The 19286-nt window shown below is 45.0% G+C and overlaps 1 protein-coding gene across 1 annotated transcript in view; it reads right to left on the bottom strand.

Moving 5' to 3' along the window:
* Window positions 1–6072: 6072 nt before the first annotated feature.
* Window positions 6073–19286, bottom strand: part of LOC141097982 (membrane-spanning 4-domains subfamily A member 4A-like) — a 45018-nt gene continuing 31804 nt past the window's right edge. The window contains exons 6-7 of the mRNA XM_073585553.1: window positions 15647–15766; window positions 6073–7539 (exon numbers count right to left, since the gene is read on the bottom strand). Of these exons, the coding sequence (XP_073441654.1) occupies window positions 7432–7539; window positions 15647–15766 (228 nt within the window). The 3' untranslated portion in view covers window positions 6073–7431. The remainder of the gene's footprint in view (window positions 7540–15646; window positions 15767–19286) is intronic.

The following is a 19286-nucleotide window of genomic DNA, read 5'->3' as shown; positions in this document are numbered from 1 at the left end:
TCCTCCAGGTGAGGGGTCCAGCCAACTCCCAGGTAGATCAGGAACACCTTTTCAGGACTCCTCTTTATGTTCTCCTTTCTTGGCCGTCTCTCTGCACTGATCTCTCCCTTCTTTCCTGCTCTGTGCCTTCATAGGCAGTGTCCCCAATCCAGCAGCCTCGGACCTTGCCGAGCGACGTGGGTCAGGCCCCGGGGTCCTTTATCTCTACGGCTGCCTTTTTAAGGAATGCTTGTGGATTTGGCAGTCGGTGACTGGACCAGCGAGAGAGCAGGACTGACGTGAGGAGTGCACCCTGGGGCCTGACCCTAGTTGCTTGGCAAGGTCCGAGGCTGCTGGATTGGTGACACTGCTTATGAAGGCGCAGGGCAGGAAAGAAGGGAGAGATCAGCGCATAGACGGCCAAGAAAGGAGAACATAAAGAGGAGTCCTGAAGCGGTGTTCCTGATCTACCTGGGAGTTGGCTGGACCCCTCCGGAGGAGGACACAGTGCCAAGCGGGTCATCGTGTGCACAAGAATTGTGAGTAAAAACTCAGAAACTGCACCCAACAGTGTCCTTCGTGTTATTAACATCTCGCCTGCTTTACACCGCATTCACCACCACCATCACTGGCTCAACTGCCCTGGGACACAGCTCTGCCTGTGGAGAGCTTCACCATCTCTGCTGCCCTAACACCGTCCCAGTGGATCTGCACCACAGCGTCGGCTTAACACCTTCATTGCCAAATACCACAGGTGGCGTCACGATTCTCCTTTCCCCTACAACTATCCTATCATCTTCCGCCTTCATCTGAACTTCCATCATCAACACTGGACGCCCAGGGCCACGGACCGGGTCACTATCACCACCGTGACACACTTCCCCTCTGAAAGAGCCTGACCGACCCGGTACCGAGTTCCCCCGACCCTGGGGGGTGTTCCTTTTTGATGTCACGAACAGGATTATCGAGCTCAGCAAAGCTGGGTACTTGGAGCTCAGCAAAGTTGGGTGCCTAGAGCCTAGCAAAGCTGAGACCTGTTTGCCAGAGACTGCAACATAGTGAGTGCCAGAAATTTACTATTTTGTGTAAAAGAGATTTTACAGTATTGCTAAAAGGATTATCTGTATTGAGTAATAGTGAATTTGTAAGGCTATTAAATCATCGCCTCACTGTGCCATTGTTTACTGCAATAAACATGGCAGCACCAAGATATGCAGAAAGAGGCAATAGCCTGAGTGCAGAGAATAAAACCATTTATGCAGAGGAGCTGAGTATCCAGATCCAGGATCTGTCTCTGACCATAGTAGGAGGATGGGTGTCAGAGCAGGTCAAACCACCAAATACCGCAGCTGCGGCTGACCCAGTCATTGGGTCTGAGGACACCCTGATAGGTCCCCTTCCTGTCCCCGCAGCCCCTACAGCTGGATGGGCACATTATAATATAGTGTGTGATCGGGCTACCCAAACCTCAGTGGTACACCGAGAACAGCTAGTGATCATTGGTGTAGTTCTCCATACTGAACTGTCCCAGCCAGGGAGTAGTGAATGTCAGGGGCTACCCTGGAAGAAGAAGTCAGAGTAATAATGTGAAATAAATGCTTAAAGTTTTCCTGGCTAGGACTGTGTTATAGTTTATTGAAGAAATAATGTGTTTACCTGGTTAGGTTTGTTTTATGGTTCTTTAGAAAGACTGTGAGGTTATGAAAGGTGAATAACCCAAAACTTTTAATGTAAAAAGTTAGCACTTCTTAAGGTACTCCATCTTTTGTTTTTACATCAGGCCTTTGGAAAGTGCCTTAATGCCAGAGAACAAAAACCCGTTTGGCGTGACCGAAAACATGGTACAACCTACAGATCAACCATGCCTTGTAGCCCGCCCAAGGCCTACATTGGGGGTTTGAGATGGGTCCCTCGCATCGCACCAAAGGAAAATACCCCAGTCTGGGAGGAACTGAACTTTCTTGCATTCGGTTAAAAATGTTTTATTGCTGATATTGCAGATGTATATTTAATGTAACTATTCATATCTACTAGATATTTATATTTATTATATAGTATTTTATTGATTTATTTTACAAGATATATATTTATCACAGAATAGCTATTTGTAATGTTTAAGAAAAGGTGCCTCCCATAAAGGGAAGAGGAGTTAGTTACTTTACATGTTGATATGCATACCCAAAAATTTTGTAAGTTTCTCATAATATCTGTTTTACTCTGTTCCAGTCCGCGGACATGCTGTGTTTAATGGGGGGAATGTGGCGCCCCTGAGGTACTGCACCTCATCCAGAGGTGTGGTGCCCCACCCTCAGGTAAGGAGGGAGCACCACCTAGGACTCCTATCACTCGTACCCAACACACAGGGCAGGGCATCTGGGTGTACCCTTTGGGAGGCTGGCCTCATCCCAGGCTGGCTAGGAAAGGGTGATGGGAGGTAAGTGGGAAAGGTAGGTAGAGGGGGTGGAGCTTATGTAGTGGAGTGATTGAGGACATCCAATCAGGGAGAGAAAGGTGACAGTTGGTGGGAGGACCTAGTCCTGAGGTAAATAGATCCTTCCAGAAACTAGTCAGTCGGTGACAGGACAGCAGAGGAGCAGGACTGATGTGGGGAGAGTAAGGGTCAGTGAGGCACCATGTGGCTCCCCTGAGGGTCCAGTCACCACAGAGGTACTGCACCTCATCCAGAGGTGTGATATCCCACCCTCAGGTAAGGAGGGAGCACCACCCAGGACTCCTAACACTTGCACCCAACACGCACTAGTTTAGTCAGGGCATCTGGGTGTACCCTTTGGGAGGATGGCCTCATCCCAGGCTGGCTAGGAAAGGGTGTTGGGAGGCAAGTGGGAAAGGTAGGTAGAGGGGGAGGAGCTTAGGCAGTGGAGTGATTGAGGACATCCAATCAGGGAGAGAAAGGTGACAGTTGGTGGGAGGAGCTAGTCCTGAGGTAAATAGATCCTTCCAGAAACTAGTCAGTCGGTGACAGGACCAGCGAGAGAGCAGGACTGACGTGAGGAGAGTTAGAGAAAGAGAGACACCGCTAATAAGAAAAAGCTCCCAGGAGAATAGAAGGGGTCCAAGGGGCACGGGTAGTGCAACTGGCCACCCGTGGGGCCCGCATCCTGGAAAGGAAGGACCAGGCCGCAGTAAGGGAACCAATCACTGAATCTACTGGAGAATACCAGACAAGGCTCAACTAGTAAGTTGGAAGCTGTAGTGACTGAAATACGACAGCCAAATCCACAAGAAATCCTCCAGAAGGCAGCCGTTGAGCTAAAGGACCCCGGGGCCTGACCCATGTCGCTCGGCAAGGTCCGAAGCTGCTGGATGAGAGACACTGCTGGTGAGGGCGTAGAGCGAGAGAGAGATGGCCAAGAAAGAGGAACATAAAGAGGAGTCCTGAAACGGTGTTCCTGATCTACCTGGGAGTTGGCTGGACCCCTCACCCGGAGGACACGGTACCAAGTGGGCACCTGTGCACATAAGACAACAGTGAGTAAAAACTCTGAAACTGCACCCATGAGCGTCCTTAGTGTTCTTAACATCTCACCTGCTTTACACCGCATTTCACCATCACCGTCACCGGCTCAACTGCCCAGGGACACAGCTCTGCCTTTGGAGAGCTTCACCATCTCTGCTGCCCTAACATCGTCCCAGAGGATCTGCAGTGCAGCGTCGGCCGCCTTAGCCGAATACCACAGGTGGCGTCACGATTTTCTCTTTTCCCCTACAACTATCCATTCATCATCTACATTGGACACCCAGGGCCACAGACTGGGTCACTATCACCACCGTGACACACTTCCCCTTTGAAAGAGCCTGACCGGCCCGGTACCGAGTATCCCCCTGCCCTGCGGGGCGCTCCAATAACACCACCACTAGAGGGAGCACAGGAGCTTATTGTACATTGTGCTATTAGTGATTTCAGTGTATGCAGTACGCTCCCTCTAATGGTGGCTGCAGGTAACATTGTTTTATTTCAAAGGGTTTTTGCCACCTGAAAGTATGATGTCGGGACAGTGACCCTGATTCCAGTGATGTATCACTTACTGGGCTGCTTGTTGTGGTTTTGATAAATTCACAGTTTTATCAGCAGGAGATTATCACCGTAGAACTTGTAAACCTCCTACCAGATAGTCCTTCAAATTCATGATCTCTGTATAACCCCACCCCACCACTGATTGGCAACTTTCTGCCAATGCACAGTGCACATAGCAAGCTACCAATCAGTGATGTGGGTGGGGTTATACAGAGCTCAGCCTTCACAGAACTGGCAGATAAAACAGGGATTTTATCAAATCTACAGCATGAAGACAAGTAAGTGTTACAGCGCTGGAATCAGGATCTCTGCTCCTACATCATGCTGCCAGCTTTCAGGAGGAGGTAGCAATATCCAGGTGACAGATTCCCTTTAAATGTAGGTCTTTGCTGAGGATTTGGAGATCAACAAAGTTCCTATGACTTTAAAGATTTATTCAGTCATTTACACAAAAAGGAAGGTTCACTCCCCTCCACATTTCAGCTTCTCTGTTTTTATTAGTCATTATGCCAGGCTGGGGAAGCATCTGCACTGCCTGCCTGGCAAAATGCAGCTGCCAGTGGTGATAAGGCAGAAGAATATGTGGCTAGGATCTCCCTCTGCTCTGGTGTCAGCTGCATCCTCTGCAAGTTGTCAGTCGTGTTTGGGTCGGAGCTGGCCCGTGGGAAGAAAAGTGGACACTACTACATCACGCAGCTGGGGCAGATTTATCAAGAAGACTGTCTAAAAAGAAAAATGACTTTTATGCTAATAGCAACCATTTCCAGCTCTTATTTTCGCAGAGTGTTTGAAAATCAAAAGCTGAGAGCTGAAAGCAAAGGTTCACATACTTTTGCCACTCGCAGAAATATGAGATTGGATAATTTTCCTTATTTAAAAACAACAAAATATAACAAAGTTTAAAATTCTGAAGGGGTCACAAACTTTTAAGTAATATTGTAGGTCCATATCTGAGGACACAATGCAAAAATTACTGGTTAGCCCTTATTGATAATGTGTCCTATGTGTGCAATGATAACAACAAAAATAGCAATGTAATGATCGGTTATTCCCCAAAATGTAAGTTATCATTTATCCATATGAAAGGGGTAACTTCTCATTCAATTTATTGTCTATAGGACTACTGGAAATATTCGACCGCGCGCACTTCAGCGCCATTCAAGATGGGACTTTGCAGAGCCTGGAATCCAGAGCCCCCTTCTAGGGCTAACTTACAATTTTAGGAAAGACCCTTTAAGTTAGAGATCACAATATTAGAAATTATAATTCTCTATTCCCTTCACAGAGGCTAAAATAGTGTCTTTTTGGCTTCCATATTTCTAAATTCATTTTTCAAAATGCATGGTGCCTGCAGTGAAACATGGAGGCAGTGTCCAGATGTGGGGCTGCCTGATGCTGGGTGTGTCGGGAGCTACATTTCAATAATGTTAGCGTGAATTCACAGATATACCGCTCTATATTGAAAGATAAGATGCTGCCATCTCTCTGTGTCTTTGGTAGACTTTTTCTTGACATTGACCTAAACACACATGTGCTACATTTCTGAAGAAGAACAGATTGAAAGTGATTTAGTGGCCAAACGTCTTCTGAAATGAGCCAAACCGAACACCTATGGGGAATTCGGAAGGGACAAGTTGTCATCACTCTGCATCCAGCATCCAGGCTCTTAAAAGAGATTGTTCTTGAAAAATGGAAAAAGATAAATATTACAATATGTCGCCAACGTATTCATTCCAGGCCTAGAATACTCGGTGTTGTCCTTAAAATCATGGAGGTCATACAAAAGAATGTACTCATTGAATGAAATTAAAGGAAAAATACAGTGTGGGCCATTTATATGGAAACACCAAAATAAAATGGGAATGGTTGGTGATATCAACTTCCTGTTTGTGGCACATTAGTATATGGGAGGTGGGAAACTTTTCAAGATGGATGGTGACCATGGTGGCCTTTTTGAAGTTGGCCATTTTGGATCCAACTTTATTTTTTCCAATGGGAAGAGGGTCATGTGACACATCAAACTTATGGAGAATTTCACAAGAAAAACAATGGTGTGCTTGGTTTTATCGTAACTTTATTCTTTCATGAGTTATTTACAAGTTTATGACCACTTATAAAATGTGTTCAAAGTGCTGCCCATTGTGTTGGATTGTCAACGCAACCCTCTTCTCCCACTCTTGACAAACTGATAACAACACCGCAGAAGAAATGCTGGCATTGCGAGTATCTCCTAGGTAAGTTATGCTGATAGTAGGTACAGTCCTGAGTTCTCACAGCGACACAGAAGTGTTGGACAAAACAGGCAGCCACTCCGCTTGCAGCCCTCAGCTTGGTGTACTAGTGGAGCATCACATAAGTTCAGCAACATTTTTGTACTATGCCTTTAAGGGCTCGTTCAGACGTTTGTATTTTTCACGTACGAGAATAATGGACCTATTATTTTGATCACAGTGTCATCAGTTGTTCTCGTACGTGAAGACAAAAAAGTTTCTCCACCTTCTCCTATGTTACAGTCCATGAAAATTGGACCACGCTCAGATGTCATCCCAGTGCAGTCCAATTGTTTTTCATGGACTTGCATTGCTGATTTTGATCATATCCTTTGATCAAAATCAGACATGTGTTCCGCCCCAAAAGTTACAGATATGTGAATGTCCCCTTAGACTGTCACAGGTACGGATGCTATCCACCACGGATGGCACTCGTACACGAAAATTGGATGTCTGAATGAGCCCTAATGGATATATTCAGCAACCCAGAAGTTTATTGTGCTACTAAGTGATCGGTTTGCAATAATCAACCTTTCTGCGCCGCCTTGTGATTAAATAAAGCATATGGAACAGTTATGATGAAATCCTAGCTACCCTGTAGTCCGAGTACCGCATCCTGCCTCGTCTGAGAAGCAATTAGTCTCACCTCTGTGTATTACCCTGTAGCTCCGCTTTTTCAAACTGACCATTCAACAACTCCTACAAGGCTCAGTCAACAGCTCTATCTCCCCCCCATGCTTTACACTGCAGTTCATGTTCTCCAAATTGACTGCAAATGCTGGACGAAAAGTCAATGCATGAAAAATGAATAATTACCAGACAACAGATCCACATAAAATAAAGGAAACAAATTAAAAAAAAAAAGATAAAAGCCTGGTGATCTACTCTGATGCACTTTATAATTTATAAGCAAAGAGCTGAAAGAAATAATAATGTACAAAACAGAATACATGTTGGTGATACGAGATACTGTAATTGGTGATTCAATAGAATATATATGCTACTGATAATTACAGTAAATGTTTGGGAACTAATACACTGCCCAACTACAAGAAACGTTAAAGTCACAGGTTGCCTATAAGGATACCGCCATTGAATTTGCTTTGTATTCTTCTTGTCACTGGTTTATCACAAACTCCAACAACTTCATGTCTGTGTCATTGAGGCAGATGAGAAGGCTGCTGTGGAGTCAGAAGGGACATCTCTGGTGGTATCAGATACGGCTGTGGACGTGGTTTGATAGATGACCACACTCTGAAATAGAAGACATTTTTGTATAACAGAAGTAGAATAGTGATGAGCGAACGTGCTAGGATAAGATATTATCTGAGCATGCTCGGATGCTAATCGAGTGTCTGAGTGTCTTCGGTGTGCTCGAATAATATCTTTCAGTCCAGTTCAGTTCAGTCTTTCAGTGTTAGGGTTGCGGATCGCACTACATATAAAATATAAAGAAGTGCGATGGCAACCCAGGGTCCACCATACAGAGATGGAAAACTGCTGCTTAGTAATGGAGGATGTGATATGGTGGTATAATAAAGGAACACACGGGGTTAACTTCACTCTGTGTGTACCGAGGCGGACTCTGTTACCTCACAGAGCCGCACGGCCGCCAAACATAAATGCTGTGGCCTGTTTAAGCTCACAGAGCATGGCAGTGTGAACACTAGTGTATAGTCACAGGACTCTACCCCTGAGACACTGGGTCAGAGTCCCTCTAGACACACTAGTGCTCGGCACCGGAACTGCAGTGCCAGGAGGAAACAACTAAATAGATAAAGCGCACTATGTGTGCACAGCACCGCTCTGGAGAACGCCACTAACCACCTGAACTAGGGAGGAAAGCGCTAAACTTGTACACGGCGCCGCACAGGCGGTGACCGTAACTTGCCGTGGTACAATAGTGCCATGCAGTGGGCGACACCATCGGATGCTAATGTGTGCAGAGTACCAGGAGCACAGTGGCGTGAGCACAGCCACCCATTGGCGCTGACTGAATCCCTATACCAACAGACACAACCAAGGGTAGGGGTTTCCAATGAGTCAGTCACCAGATACATGTATCCATCATCATACACACCATGAGTATTAGAGTCTATACTAGCGCATGGCCGAGTGGCCATGCGAACCTTTTTATAGCAGCGTCCTTTCGGGACCTTCCTAGTGGTCCAATGGGTGCAGCAATAGGACCTGAGCATGTGACCTCAGACCTCCAATGAGAGGACTTCCCACGGGCATGCTCAGTGGGCCGAAAGAAGGACTCACTGCTGGCTATTGCAGGTTACCATAGCTGAACCATTTTTGGCAGCAGTAACCAAGCCAACAGAAGTAGACTGAGCAACATGCTGGGAACGATGTCTTTGCTGAGCAGGCTCATCTGTGGCCGTAGAGGAATGGGAGATGCAGAAGGCAAGGCCTGGGATTCCTGCTGTGCAGAGGCAGGAACCTGACACCTAACACAGGGCTGCATGTCTCGCAGCTATTCGATTGCTGCAATGCATGCAGGGATTGTCTAACAATCAGGAAACCCCTCGAACAGCCACGAGACACGCAGCTGCAGGGAGTTGGACATATTTTTTGAGCACGTCGAAGACACTTGGACACTCGGTTAGCACACGAGCATGCTCGGATAGCATCTTATCCGAGCACGCTCCTTCATTGCTATAGTGTAATAATTCTTAATATTTTCATGCAGAAAAGTCCTTGTGTTAACAACTAGACACAACATCCAGCATATTAGGCTTATCAGCTTTTGTTGATGATCATACATTTTTTCTCAGTTTTTAGTGCTCAGAGTGCACAAGTGTGTAGAATTGTGACTGGTCTCTCAGATTGATAAGCTCCCCTCTGCCTGCCAATCCATAGTTTCAATGAAGTGTTGTGCAAAAATCCTCTTTAGGCCGGAGTCACACTTAACCCCTTTCTGCCATGAGACGTACTATCCCATCCATGTGCCCTGGGACTTAATTCCCAGGGACGGGATAGTAGGTCACAGCGATCAGCGGCGCCCACGTGGTGAGCGCCGCTGATCGCGGCCGAGTGTCAGCTGATTATCACAGCTGACACCCGGCACAATGTGTTAGGGGTGGTCACGGACCGCCCCCACACGTTAACCCCTTGCACACCGCGATCAAACGCGATCGCGGTGTACCGGGGGTTAAAGGGAAGCATCGGCAGGGAGGGGGCTCCCTCCGTGCTTCCCTGAGCCCCCCACAGCAGCGCAATGTGCAGCGCTGCTGCGGGGGGCTCCATCCCTGCTCGTCCCCGAATCCAAGATGGCGACAGAGACCTTCGGGGGCCTGTAGGGAGCTGACTTCCTCATGCCTGCAAAGCGCAGGCAAGGAGGAAGCCTTGTGCAGTGCCTGTGACAGATCGCTGATCTGTCACAGTGATCTGTGATGTGACAGATCAGCGATCTGTCACAGGACAGTGATGTCCCACCTGGGACAATGTAATAAAGTTAAAAAAAAGTGTAAAAATATTTTTAAAAAAATCGCTAAATAAATTAAAAAAAAAAAAAATTCCCTAATAAATTCATTTTTTGGAAATAAAAAAAACAAAATAATAAAAGTGCACATATTTGGTATCGCCGCGTCCGTAACGACCCGCCCTATAAAACTGTCCCATTAGTTAACCCCTTTAGCAAACCCCTTAAAAAATAAACGTAAAAAACAAAGCAAAAAATTATGATTTATTATCATACCGCCAAACAAAAAGTGCAATAACGCGCGATCAAAAAGATGCATATAAATATGCATGGTACCGCTGAAAACGTCATGTTGTCCTGCAAAAAACGAGCCACCATACAACATTATCAGTGAAAAAATAAAAAAGTTATAGCTCGCAGAATAAAGCGATGCAAAAATAATTATTTTTTATATAAAATTGTTTTCATTGCATAAAACCGACAAAACATAAAAAAAGACATAAATGAGGTATCACTGTAACCGTACTGACCCAAAGAATAAAAGTTTTATCAATTTTACCGCACGCGGAATGGTGTAAACGCACCCCCCAAAAGAAATTCATGAAACGCTGGTTTTTGTTCATTCTGCGTCCCAAAAATAAAAAGCGATCAAAAAATGTCACGCGCCCGAAATTGGTACCAATAAAAACGTCAACTCGTCCCGCAAAAAATAAGACCTAACATGACTCGGTGGGTCAAAATACGGAAAAATTATAGCTCTCAATATGTGGTGATGCAAAAACTATTTTTACAATAAAAAGTGTCTTTTAGCATGTGACAGCTGCCAAATATAAAAACCGCCATAAATAGTAAATCAAATCCCCCGTTATCACCCCCTTAGTTAGGGAAAAAATAATAAAATAAAAAAAAGTATTTATTTCCATTTTCTCATTAGGGTTAGGGTTAGGGCTAGGGTTAGGGTAGGGTTAGTGCTAGGGTTAGGGCTAAGATTAGGGTTAGGGGTGTGTTGGGGTTCGGGTTGGAGTTAGAATTGGGGGTTTCCACTGTTTGGGCACATCAGGGGCTCTTCAAATGCAACATGACGTCTGATCTCAATTTCAGCCAATTCTGCGTTGAAAAAGTCAAATGGTGCTCCTTCCCTCCCAAGCTCTGCCATGCGCCCAAACAGTGTTTTACCCCCACATATGGGGTATCAGCGTACTCAGGACAGATTGCAAAACAACTTTTGGGGTCCAATTTCTCTTGTTACCCTTAGGAAAATAAAAAATTGGGGGCAAAAATATCATTTTTGTGGAAAAAAATAATTTTTTTATTTTCACGCCCAGGCATTATAAACTTCTGTGAAGCACTTGGGGGTTCAAAGTGCTCACCACACATCTAGATAAGTTCCGTGGGGGGTCTAGTTTCCAAAATGGGGTCACTTGTGGGGAGTTTCAATAGTTTAGGTACATCAGAGGCTCTCCAAACGCACATGACACCTGCAGAACATTCCATCAAAGTCTGCATTCCAAAACGTCACTACTTCCCTTCCGAGCCCCAACGTGTGCACATACAGTAGTTTTCTCCCACATATGAGGTATCAGCGTACTCAGGACAAATTGGACAACAACTTTTAGGGTCTAATTTCTCCTGTTACCCTTGGGAAAATAAAAAAATTGATGACTAAAAGATCATGTTTGTGGAAAAAATATGATTTTTTTTATTTTCACGCCCGGGCGTTATAATCTTCTGTGAATCACTGGGGGGTTCAAAGTGCTCACCACACATCTAGATAAGTTCCTTGGGGGGTCTAGTTTCCAAAATGGTGTCACTTATGGGGGGTTTCCACTGTTTAGGTACATTCGGGGCTCTCCAAAGGCAACATGACACCCGCAGACCATTCCATCAAAGTCTGCATTCCAAAACGTCACTACTTCCCTTCCGAGCCCCAACGTGGGCCCATACAGTAGTTTTCTCCCACATTTGGGGTATCAGCGTACTCAAGACAAATTGGACAACAAGTTTTGGGCTCCAATTTCTCCTGGTACCCTTGGAAAAATAAAAAAAATGGGGACTAAAAGATCATGTTTGTTGAAAAAATACGATATTTTTATTTTCACTCCCAGTCGTTATAAACTTCTGTGAAGCACTGGGGGGTTCAAAGTGCTCACCACACATCTAGATAAGTTCCTTAGGGGGTCTAGTTTCCAAAATGGGGTCACTTATGGGGGGTTTCCACTGTTTAGGTACATCAGGGGCTCTCCAAAAGCAACATGACACCCGCAGACCATTCCATCAAAGTCTGCATTCCAAAACGTCACTACTTCCCTTCCGAGCCCCGACGTGTGCCCATACAATAGTTTTCTCCCACATATGGGGTATCTGCGTACTCAGGACAAATTGGACAACAACTTTTGGGGGGTCTAGTTTCCAAAATGGGGTCACTTGTGGGGGGTTTCCACTGTTTAGGTACATCAGGGGCTCTCCAAACGTGACATGTCGTCCGATCTGAATTCTAGCCAATTTTGCATTGAAAAAGTCAAACGGCGCTCCTTCCCTTCTGAGTTCTGCCATGCGCCGAAACAGTGGTTCCCCCCCACATATCAGGTATCAGCGTACTCAGGACAAACTGCACAATAACTTTTGCAGTCCAACTTCTCCTGTTACCCTTGGTAAAATAAAAAAATTGAACCTAAAGTATTCTTTTTGTGAAAAAAGTTAAATGTTCATTTTTTTTAAATATTCAAAAAATTCCTGTGAAGCACCTGAAGGGTTAATAACTTCTTGAATGTGGTTTTGAGCACCTTAAGGGGTGCAGTTTTTTGGAATGGTGTCACATTTGGGTATTTTCTATCAGATAGACCCCTCAAAGTGGCTTCAAATGTGATGTGGTGCGTAAAAATAAAATGGTGTTGGAAAAATGAGAAATCGCTGGTCTACTTTTAACCCATATAACTTCCTAAGAAAAAAAAATTTTGGTTTCAAAATTGTGCTGATGTAAAGTAAACATGTGCAAATGTTACTTATTAAGTTTTTTGTGTGCCATATCTCTGTGATTTAAAGGGAATATGTCACCTACCCTTTGCCGGGCGATGAAAACGAGGTCAGTCCGGTCCGATGGGCAGTGTTCCCAATGTGTGCCGCCTCCCCATCCTTGCCCGCCGTCCGCAGGTTATTGCTGAATTGGAGTAGGCGTACGCCATTTTTTGCGCGTGCGTATTTTGCTGTGTTCCGGGGCTTAGTTAACCAGTGCATGCGCAGTCCAGCTTTTCAGCTTTGCCCGCAGTTGGGGAAAGCATACTGCACGTGCGCTAGCTACGAATGCTTAGCGCACGCGCAAAAAATGGTGTACACCTACTCCAATTCAGCAATAACCTGCGGACGGCGGGCAAAGATAGGGAGGCGGCACACATCGGGAACACCGCCCATCAGACCGGACCGACCTCGCTTTCATCGCCCGCCAAAGGGTAGGTGACATATTCCCTTTAAGGGCATAAAAATTCAAAGTTGGAAAATTGCGAAATTTTCAAAATTTTCACCAAATTTCCATTTTTTTCACAAATAAACGCGTTATATGAATTAAATTTTACCACTAGCATGAAGTACAATACGTCACGAGTAAACAATGTCAGAATCACCAGGATCCATGGAAGCGTTCCAGAGTTATTACCTCATAAAGGGACAGTGGACAGAATTGTAAAAATTGGCCCTGACATGAACGTGCAAACCACCCTTGGGGGTTAAGGGGTTAACATATGAAAAATCGGTCCGATTCTCTTGGCCGAGAGTCGCCCAAATGTTCTCCGTATAGTCATCCGTGTGTAATGTGTTTGCAATGCGATGATGCAATTTTCTCGCACCTAAGTATCCGTATGACATCCGTATGGCTTTACATTTCTCACTGATTTTCCCCATTGAATTTAAAGGCTCAATGGGCTGCTATGAGGAAAATGTGTGTGTATTTGTCACAAGCTACATGGATGGTCCGTGTGATGTCCGATTTTTTCTCGCACCCATAGACTTGCATTGACGAATCTCGGCCGATATACGTGTACGATTGCAGCATGCTGCGATTTCTCTCGCACGTAGAATACGCCCGAGAAAAAAAACAGGGTGACAGGAGCTGCCCCATAGATTAACAGTGGTCCATGTGCTATGCAATGTTTTATCGCATAGCACTCATCTGATTCTGGCCTCAGAGAAATAGTCAACTAGAACTGTCATGCCACCTATTGCATGTAGCAATCCTTAAGGTGGTTCTTAAGACTTGGGTTTAAAGTCTTCAGTCACTCTGTGAGTGACTGCAGACTTGTGTACCCTCACAGTGTGCAAACTGTGCACTGTCAGGATTACCCAGTGCTGGCGATCGTGTGACCGCAAGTATGTGACTTGCATATATATGGTCACAAGCGCAGCATCGCTCAACAGGAGAGAATTGAGGGAGGCTGGACACGTGTAGTTGGAATATGGCTGGAAGTATGTAAATCGCATATACAGTGGTCACATGAACATGCACTCCCATTGCTGGCACCGGAGAATCCTGACAGTGCGCTGTGTGCTCTCTGTATGGATTCACAAGTCTGCAGTCACTCTATGTGAAGGCAGACTTGTGAATCCTCACAGCGTACACACTGCACTTTATCCATAAGCCTGCACAACCCCTTTAACCACTCCATCAACTTGTGATTTTCAATTTTTTTTTTTCATATAATGGTAGAGTTGGAAGGGACCTACTGGGTCATCTGGTCCAACCGCCTGCTCAAAGCAGGATTTTTGCTCCCTTTCTTTCCAGAGCCATAACTTTTTTTGTTTTTCTGTCAATATAGCTGTATGAGGGCTTGTTTTTCGTTGGACGAGATGTACTTTTGAACGACACCATTGATTTTACCATATAGTGTACTGGAAAATATTGAAGTGTGGTGAAATTGCAAAAAAAAAGTGTAAGTCCACAATTGTTTTTGAGGTTTCTTATTCACCATATTTCCTAAATGGTAAAACGGATAAACAATCCAAAGTTTCTATGAAAAAAAAAGTCGCCATTTTCCGAGACCCGTATTTTTTCTTTTTTTATTATTGGATTTTAAGTGGGGGTGATTTGAATTTTTATATTTCTTTTAATTTTTTAAAATATTTGTAAAACTTTTTTTTTTTTTACTTATTACTTGCTTCAATACTCCCCTTAGGAGGCTTGAAGCTGCGATCGTCTGATGGCCTGTGCTACACATAGCAGAGCTGAAGCCCTGTTATGTATAGTATAATTCATGATCATGAGATTTGCAATGACAGGCAGACTTCTGCAGACCACCGGCTGTAATAACCAACAATCGGTGGCCCACAGTCACATGACAAGAGCGCCGATGGGCGAGTCTTATGATGCGCTTCCGGCTCGCACAAGTAAAATGCCTCTGTCTGAGATTGACAGAGGCATTTAACTTGTGATTCCTCCCGCGGTTGTTATAAGCTTATGACATCTGATCAAATCAGCTGTCATGCCAGGAATGATGCAGGCTCAGCGCCGGAGCCTGCATCGAATGCAGGGAGGCGACCATGGACATACCTACACATCCAAGGTCGTAAAAGGGTTAAAGTCAATATTGACCCTTTAACAAGCATTGTCTTAAGAAGCCAAACTAGACATGCCATTTGCAGACACATGTTTCGGGGTAGTTGCCCTTCATCAGGGTCTTTCAGTGCCACTGCACTAGGTATTTATGCACACAGATTTATATGTACATGATACCTAACTTTGCAGCCATTTAAGATTGGTGGAGGTTACACCAAGCCATTTTGGTGAATGAAGGAGACTAGAGTTTAGCAAAAATATTTGCATGATCCGACCAAGGAAGTTTACACTGTCCTGGTCCAGGTACAGTGAAGTACCAATGTGGACACCAGACCACGGTCCGGCAAATCTTTTTGCTCAAATGTAAAATAGACTATAAATTGATAACTTACTATTTCTTGAAAAGATGATCGGCAGACAGTTCTGCATCCAAACACACTTGTGGATATGGAAATGCAAAATATCACCACAAAAAATATTAAATTAAATGACAGAAAACCATAATATACATCCTGAAAGACAAAAAAAAAATACCGTAGGTTTGGTTAGAAATCTCATTTTGCCTAGTCGACTGCAATGCAGACCTATGTGTTATTTTTTAAATTTATTTTTAATTTTTTTTGCAATTTAAGGAGAAAACAGAAGAAAAAGGCAAAAATCCATATTGATATTGAAAGCTAATACATTTTCCATGGGAATACAATGGGACAATATACACTGTAGGCACGTACGCTGAACATAGGGATTTAGGCTGCTTTTTGTGAACCCCCACTCTTCTCCTATTAACGTCTTTGGATTGGTCACTCTTTTCCTTGTTCTTACGACCCATGAGAGAAACCCGCTATAGAGGCCCACTGACCTGGATAGGTGCTGGCCTAAATTAATTATGCTTATTTTATCATGGAAATCGCTATATTTGACTCTTTACATTATTTGGAGATATATAGGTTGATTACCTCACCTTAAATGAATTATATCCTGGGTATTGAGCTGTATGTATATCGACCAATTGATCTCTCTATTTATACATGGAAGCGCCGGTGCAAAAAATCTCCCAGAGGTCATAAAACCATTAAATGATGAACCATATTTTGTGTCCCAGCAGAATAGAGGGGGAAAGAACTGAGTGACACACTATAGAATAGTTCGCACATGTGCGGGATGGAATCGCATCTGTATTCCAATCATACAGAAAGTGGATCCCGGGATTACCCGGAAGTACCCTTGTAGATGCCTCAAATGGTGGGGCGGTAGTGAGGTTTGAGTATGCGGATACCAGCTCCGTGACTCACGCAGATGGGCACCATTCCCACTTTAAGTACATGCATACTGGACATGTATTTGGGATCTAAGGATAGCATCTGGGAAGTCCTGAGTCATATTGATGTATTAATCTGAGGGATATGTGCAATAATGATATGCTATAGGCTACTAATGTGCACAAGAAGTGCTTTGGAGAGTGCACCTCTCTTTTTTTGACTTATAGACTCTAATGCTCTATCTAAAATATCCATTATATTCTGGGATTATGTGCAATATTTGACTAAATCGGCATGTACCGTACCTATATAATCTCTTTTTGGCTGCATACTATATCAAGACATGGGAGTAATTATCTGTTTATATATACCTTTTTGATACTATATAAATCCCAGTATAACTGCTTTCTGTGATTTATTTTGTCTGTACCCTCATTTTAAGGGCTCCCTCTTCTACGTACCATATGATATATCAGAATAGGGTACTACGTTGACCTGATCATAATCATATGGTAACTTACCAATGATCCCTCTTGCACCCTATATATAAAGAATCCTTCAAAATTTTACTAATCTATATATATAAAGTTGAGTGTATGTATGTGTGTGTGTATCAAGCTATGCCCACTCCACAGAGCCCCACCCACTCTGCATAGCCACAGGGAAACAGCCCCTGGTCCAGGGACACCCGACAACAGTTGTGACACACTGCTTGGCCTCACATACATTGCACACACAGCTCTGCTGCAGGGATCCTGTAATCCCATATATAAGGGGTTACTATACTTCCCCCAGTGAAGTGATATAAGACCCTGCTCTGTGACACGAACTGACACTTCTACTCCAGCACAAGCACAGCCCTGCATCTGACTCCTGCTCCCAAGCACGTGACTGTTCACATGGTCGTGACATCATCACAGGTCCTTTAGCTGCCCAGGATCTTGCATCTACCAAGAGTTAAGGAAGGGAAGAGAGGAAAAAAGTAGCAGCAAGCGGCAAAGGATGGTTCCATCTTCTCCGGCAGCAGTGACGGCTTCTCTCCGGAGTTTAACTCTGTCTGCGCTGCTCGTCGCTGCCAATGTGCTGATTGGGACATAAAGCCCTGAAACTCTCCAGACCTGGGATTGTATCTGTGCACCAGCTGCTGGCCTGGCAGGAAGGAGGAAAGAAGAAACCCACCACACACAGGCGGAGCCCCCACTGTCAGTCTGCGCTGAAGAAGAGCAGCGTCATGAACACCAACATCATGTACACCAGCAGGAAGAGGCGCAATCCCGTGCAGAAGGTGTAAGTCACACCCGTGCCCCGCTTTGGGACCATGCAGGCCTAATAGGGGTTAACGGGAATTTCCTGAGAGTGGCAGAGGGCCACTGCTGGCATGGAGGGGACGGGCCAGTGCTGGCATGGAGTGGATGGGACAGTGCTGGCATGGAGGGGACAGGGCAGTGCTGTCTGCCTTGAGATACTGCCTGCCACTGTGTATATATAAAAGCTGTGCAGCAGAAAAATGCTGTGTATAAAGGAGGAGCGTGAGGTGCAGGAGGAAGCTGTGTAAAAGGGAAGGAGCATGAGGTGCAGGAGGAATAAGGCCCCTTAGAGTGAACCTGTCAGCAGTTTTGGCCGATATAAGATGCGGCCACAGCCTTTCAGGGCTTATCTACAACATTCTATAATGCTGTAGATATGCCCCTGATCTGACCTGAAAGATAAGTTTTATTATACTCATCCGGCGATCCGGTCCGATGGGTGTTACAGGTCCGGATCGGGCGCCTCCCATCTTCTTGCGATGCCGCCCTCCTGCTTCCTTCATGGCTCCCCGGCATCGCGCTCCTGCACAGGCGTTCTTATCTGCCCTGTGGAGGGCAGAGCAAAGTACTGCAGTGCACAGGTGCTGGGCCTATCTGACCTTTCCCGGCGCCTTCGCACTGCAGTACTTTGGTCTCCCTCAACAGGGCAGATAATTACGCCTGCACAGAAGCACAATGCTGGGACCATGAAGCAAGCATGAGTGAGACGATCATAAGAAGATGGGAGGCGCCGACCCACACCTGCGACAACCATCGGATCGGACTGCCCCCCGGGTGAATATAATAAAAGTTGTTTTACTTATCTTGCAGGTTGGATCGAAGTTTTATCTATAGCATTATAGACTGCTGTAGATAAGCCCTGAAAGGCAGTGGCTGCATCCTATATCGGCCAAAACAGCTGACAGGTTCGTTTTAACTGCCGCTGTTATTTGTTATAAATAACCACAGTTAGTTTCTATGCCCGGGCATCTATAAAGATCTATAAAGATTATGTTTTATCATTTATCTAAAAACTGAGTACTCATTCCGGTGATTTACTAAGTAATTATTTGGTACCTTCTTATCCCCTGTAAGGTGACTTTTTATTTAGGATCCTTGCTCTAAATCACCAAATCATGTAGTAGACGGAAGGACAAAATAGTTACTGGATGAATAGATCATGGGTATGGGATTTCATAAAAGCTCTTGTTAGTGTTATATATAGAGGTCCAGTTCCTACTTTTATATTTAGGCCGGGGTCACACTTGCAACTGCAATGCGAGTCTCTCACATCAATACCGGCACTGCCACCGGGACTTGGGACTGGAGTGCTCAGCTGCTTAGAAATAAATGCAGCTGCACACTCCGCTCACGAGTGCCGGTGGCAGTGCTGGGTATTGAGGTGAGATACTCGCGTGAGTTTCTTGCATTGCAGTTGCAAGTGTGACCCTGGCCTGAGAGTATCTCTGTACATTGTGAGACTGGGC

This window comes from Dendrobates tinctorius, unplaced genomic scaffold, assembly GCF_039654945.1.
Source record: "Dendrobates tinctorius isolate UK_male_01 unplaced genomic scaffold, ASM3965494v1 ptg000086l, whole genome shotgun sequence".
NCBI lineage: Eukaryota > Metazoa > Chordata > Amphibia > Anura > Dendrobatidae > Dendrobates > Dendrobates tinctorius.
Note: the sequence above shows the minus strand (reverse complement) of the source record. Positions and strands in the feature narration are given on the sequence as shown.